The 3308-nt window shown below is 54.6% G+C and overlaps 1 protein-coding gene across 1 annotated transcript in view; it reads left to right on the top strand.

Annotated features, from left to right (window-relative positions):
• EFTUD1 (elongation factor Tu GTP binding domain containing 1) overlaps positions 1 to 3308 on the top strand; it is a gene marked incomplete at its 3' end in the record, with an annotated part of 54561 nt that overhangs the window by 47091 nt on the left and 4162 nt on the right. Inside the window, exon 16 of the mRNA XM_005864023.2 lies at positions 2716 to 2847. Coding sequence (XP_005864085.2) covers positions 2716 to 2847 — 132 coding nt within the window. The remainder of the gene's footprint in view (positions 1 to 2715; positions 2848 to 3308) is intronic.

A 3308-nucleotide genomic window follows, 5' to 3' on the forward strand; every position in this document is an offset into this window, starting at 1 on the left:
CAACCAAGGTACATGCCCTTGACCGGAATCGAACCCAGGACCCTTGAGTCCGAAGGCCAATGCTCTATCCACTGAGCCAAACCGGTTAGGGCTCAAAGTGATTTTAAACTATTGTGATTCGCCCCCAAAAAATCATAAAGGACTCTTTCCTGGATTTTAAAATTATCTATAATAATGAAAGCGTAATATGCTAATTAGACTGGACGTCATTCCGGACAACCTTCGGGACAAAGCCGGGGCTCCGAGGGAAGCTTGGGTCCCAGGTGCCAGAGGGAAGCCGGTGCCAGCAGCTGGGGGAAGGAAGGCCTGCTTTGCACGAATTTCGTGCATCAGGCCTTTAGTATTTTAAGATAAGGGAAAATGGTGACAGGTAGTTTCTGACTATCTCTAAAGCATCGTTTTTTCCATAAATACTTCAGCTGGACGAGGAATACTGTGGCATTGACTTTTCTCTGGTGGTTTTTGGGGGAATTACAGTCATGCTCACAGATCTAGGCACGTGTAGGTAGCAAGAGCAGACTTGGCCGTGTGAACAGCGAAACGTAAGCCGGAAGTTCAAAGTGACAGCGTTCAGATGGCACCACCATCTGCAGCCTGCGTCCCGGGCCACAGAGGAGGCCCCGCTCTGCCCTCTCACTGAAACCAGGGGCCGTGTGCGCAGGAAGGAAACGCCTGCCGGTCCGAGGTCAGAGGCAGGATGGATGCGGGGGAGGAAGGATTTACTGCGGGGTTTTCCCGAGCCCCTGACCTCCTGGGAGATGCTGTTCCTGGTAGGCTTGGTGGACACCCGGGCACACCCGGGTCTGTCGCATCGCGGTGCCGTGGCCAGGTGTAGCCCTCTCCGTGTGCCGGCCGGAGAGGCACGGCCATGAACTTGGACCCAGAGCCCGGCCTAGGAACCAGGAGGTCCCAGTTCGATACCCAGTCAGGGCACGTGCCCAGGTTGCAGCTCGATCCCCAGTGTGGGGCGTGCAGGAGGCAGCCGACCCATGATTTTCTCTTGGATGTTTCTCTCTCTCCCTCTCCCTTCCTCTCTGAAATCAATAAAAATAATATATTTTTAAATAAATAAATAAGTAAACTCGGATCCTGACCACATCCAGAGCCTGGAGGCACAGGGACTGCCTGTAGCTCCTTGGAAACGTGAATCTGGCCAGGTCTCCTGCCCACGAAAGGCCTGGAAGTGGGAAGGCCTGTGCCCTGTGACCTGAACTGAGCAGCTAAAGGAGCTAACGAGGTTCAGTGTGAGGCAGAGAAAGGCTTCAGCGTAATGCAAAAGGTTTCCTTTGTTTTTAAAAAAAATACATATTTTTTATTTCAGAGAAGGAAAGGAGAGGGAAGGAGAGAGAAACATCAATGATGAGAATCATGGACCGGCTGCCTCCTGCACCCACCCACTGGGGATCGAGCCCGCAACCCCGGCCTGTGCCCTGACCGGGAATCGAACCATGACCTCCTGGTTCCTAGGTCAATGCTCAACCATTGAGCCACGCCAACTGGGCCATAATGTAAGGTTTTCTTACAGTTGGAGCTGCCCCCACATGTAGTGAGATGGTGAATTCTGGGTGCATGCAGGCGGGGGTGCTGGAGGGGGTGCCACACTGTGCGGTCAGACCGGGACACCTCTGACCCGCCCGCCGCCTTCCAAGCTCATGTGCCCGCAGCCTCCGCCTGTGCCCCAGCTGGAGGCTCATGGGTGGCACCCACGCCTCTCTCCTTTACGCCCACTAGTCAGCTGAGCCCGAGACGGGGGAGTGGGTGCTGGTTACACGCCTGTGCCCCTTTCCCCGAAGCAGGTGGCCTCCCCTCCACACCTGCCTTCATCTTTATCTGAAGCCAAAAGCACAGAAAATTGGCTTCATTTGTTCTACAATGGTGTCTGCTCTGCTCTGGATGTGAGGTTCAGGACACCCCTCCATCTTTCTTTGGGGGCCCCTCTCTGCTCCCATCCCCTCAGAGACAGACAGACACGCCCTTTAGCGCAGCGGTCTCCAACCTTTCGGACCTCAGAGACCACACCTGGCCCGCGGACCACCGGTGGCTGGCCGACCGCTGCCTTCGAGTCTGAGGCAGCCACAGCCAGGAGCCGTATGCAGGTCGATTTGCCAAAGAGATGATTTCATTAGAGACTCCTCTTCCTCAAATTAATATGTTTTAAAAACGACAAGTGATCATTAGAAATAATTTGTATTTTCAGACCTACGTATCTGGACACGATCATTTCTGCGGTCAGGGTAGGCGTGTGTTGGCACGATTTGATGTGACAGGTTTTGTTCATTTAGAAAATGAAACCCAGCAGAATTTCTGTATCTTTAAAAAATAGATTTTTATTGATTCCAGAGAGGAAGGGAGAGAGAGAGGGGAACATCAATGATGAGAGGGAATGATTAATTGGCTGCCTCCTGCACACCCCCTCCTGGGGATTGGGTCTGCAACCCGGGCCTGTGCCCTTGACCAGAATCGAACCCGGGACCCTGTAGTCCGCAGGCCGACGCTCTATCCACTGAGCCACACCAGCCAGGGTGAATTTCTGGGTCTTTTACTACAATTACACTGTACCCAGGGGTCCAGAGCCTCGGCCTAGTCTGCCTCGTTCCTGGAAGCATTTTCTTAGTGTGCTTCCTGTCACGCGTGTACTGGGTTGATGCTCATTTCTCTCGTGTAAATTTGGAATTTATCCCCTTTTACTGACCCACGGATCTCTCCTCCCTGCAGGAATCGGGGGCCTTCAGGACTTCGTGCTGAAATCCGCAACCCTGTGCAGCGTGCCCTCCTGCCCGCCCTTCATCCCACTCGGCTTTGAGGCCACCCCGATCGTGAGGGTGGCTATCGAGCCAAAGCACCCAAGTAAGACGACCTCGTTCTTAAAAGCATGGAGCATTCCTGCTGCTGTTTATCTATTTACTTATTTATTTACTAGAGGCCCGGTGCATGAAATTCATGCACTGGGGGTGGGGGTGGGGGGGGTCCCCTCATCCCAGCCTGCACCCTCTACAATCCGGGACCCCTTGGGGGATGTGCAACTGCCAGTTTAGGCCCAGGGATCGGACCTAAACCGGCAGTCGGACATCCCTCTCCCCCTTTGGGGGATGTGTGACTGCCGGTTTAGGCCCAGGGATCGGACCTAAACCGACAGTCAGACATCCCTCTCACAATCCTGGAGCGCTGGCTCCTAATCACTCACCTGCCTGCCTGCCTGGTCACCCCTAACTGTGCTGGCCTGATCACCCCTCACTGTCCCCCCGCCGGCCTGGTTGCCCCCAACTGCCACCCCCCGTCAGCCTGGTCACCCCTTATTGCCCCCCCCT

This window comes from Myotis brandtii, unplaced genomic scaffold (assembly GCF_000412655.1).
Source record: "Myotis brandtii unplaced genomic scaffold, ASM41265v1 scaffold1844, whole genome shotgun sequence".
NCBI lineage: Eukaryota > Metazoa > Chordata > Mammalia > Chiroptera > Vespertilionidae > Myotis > Myotis brandtii.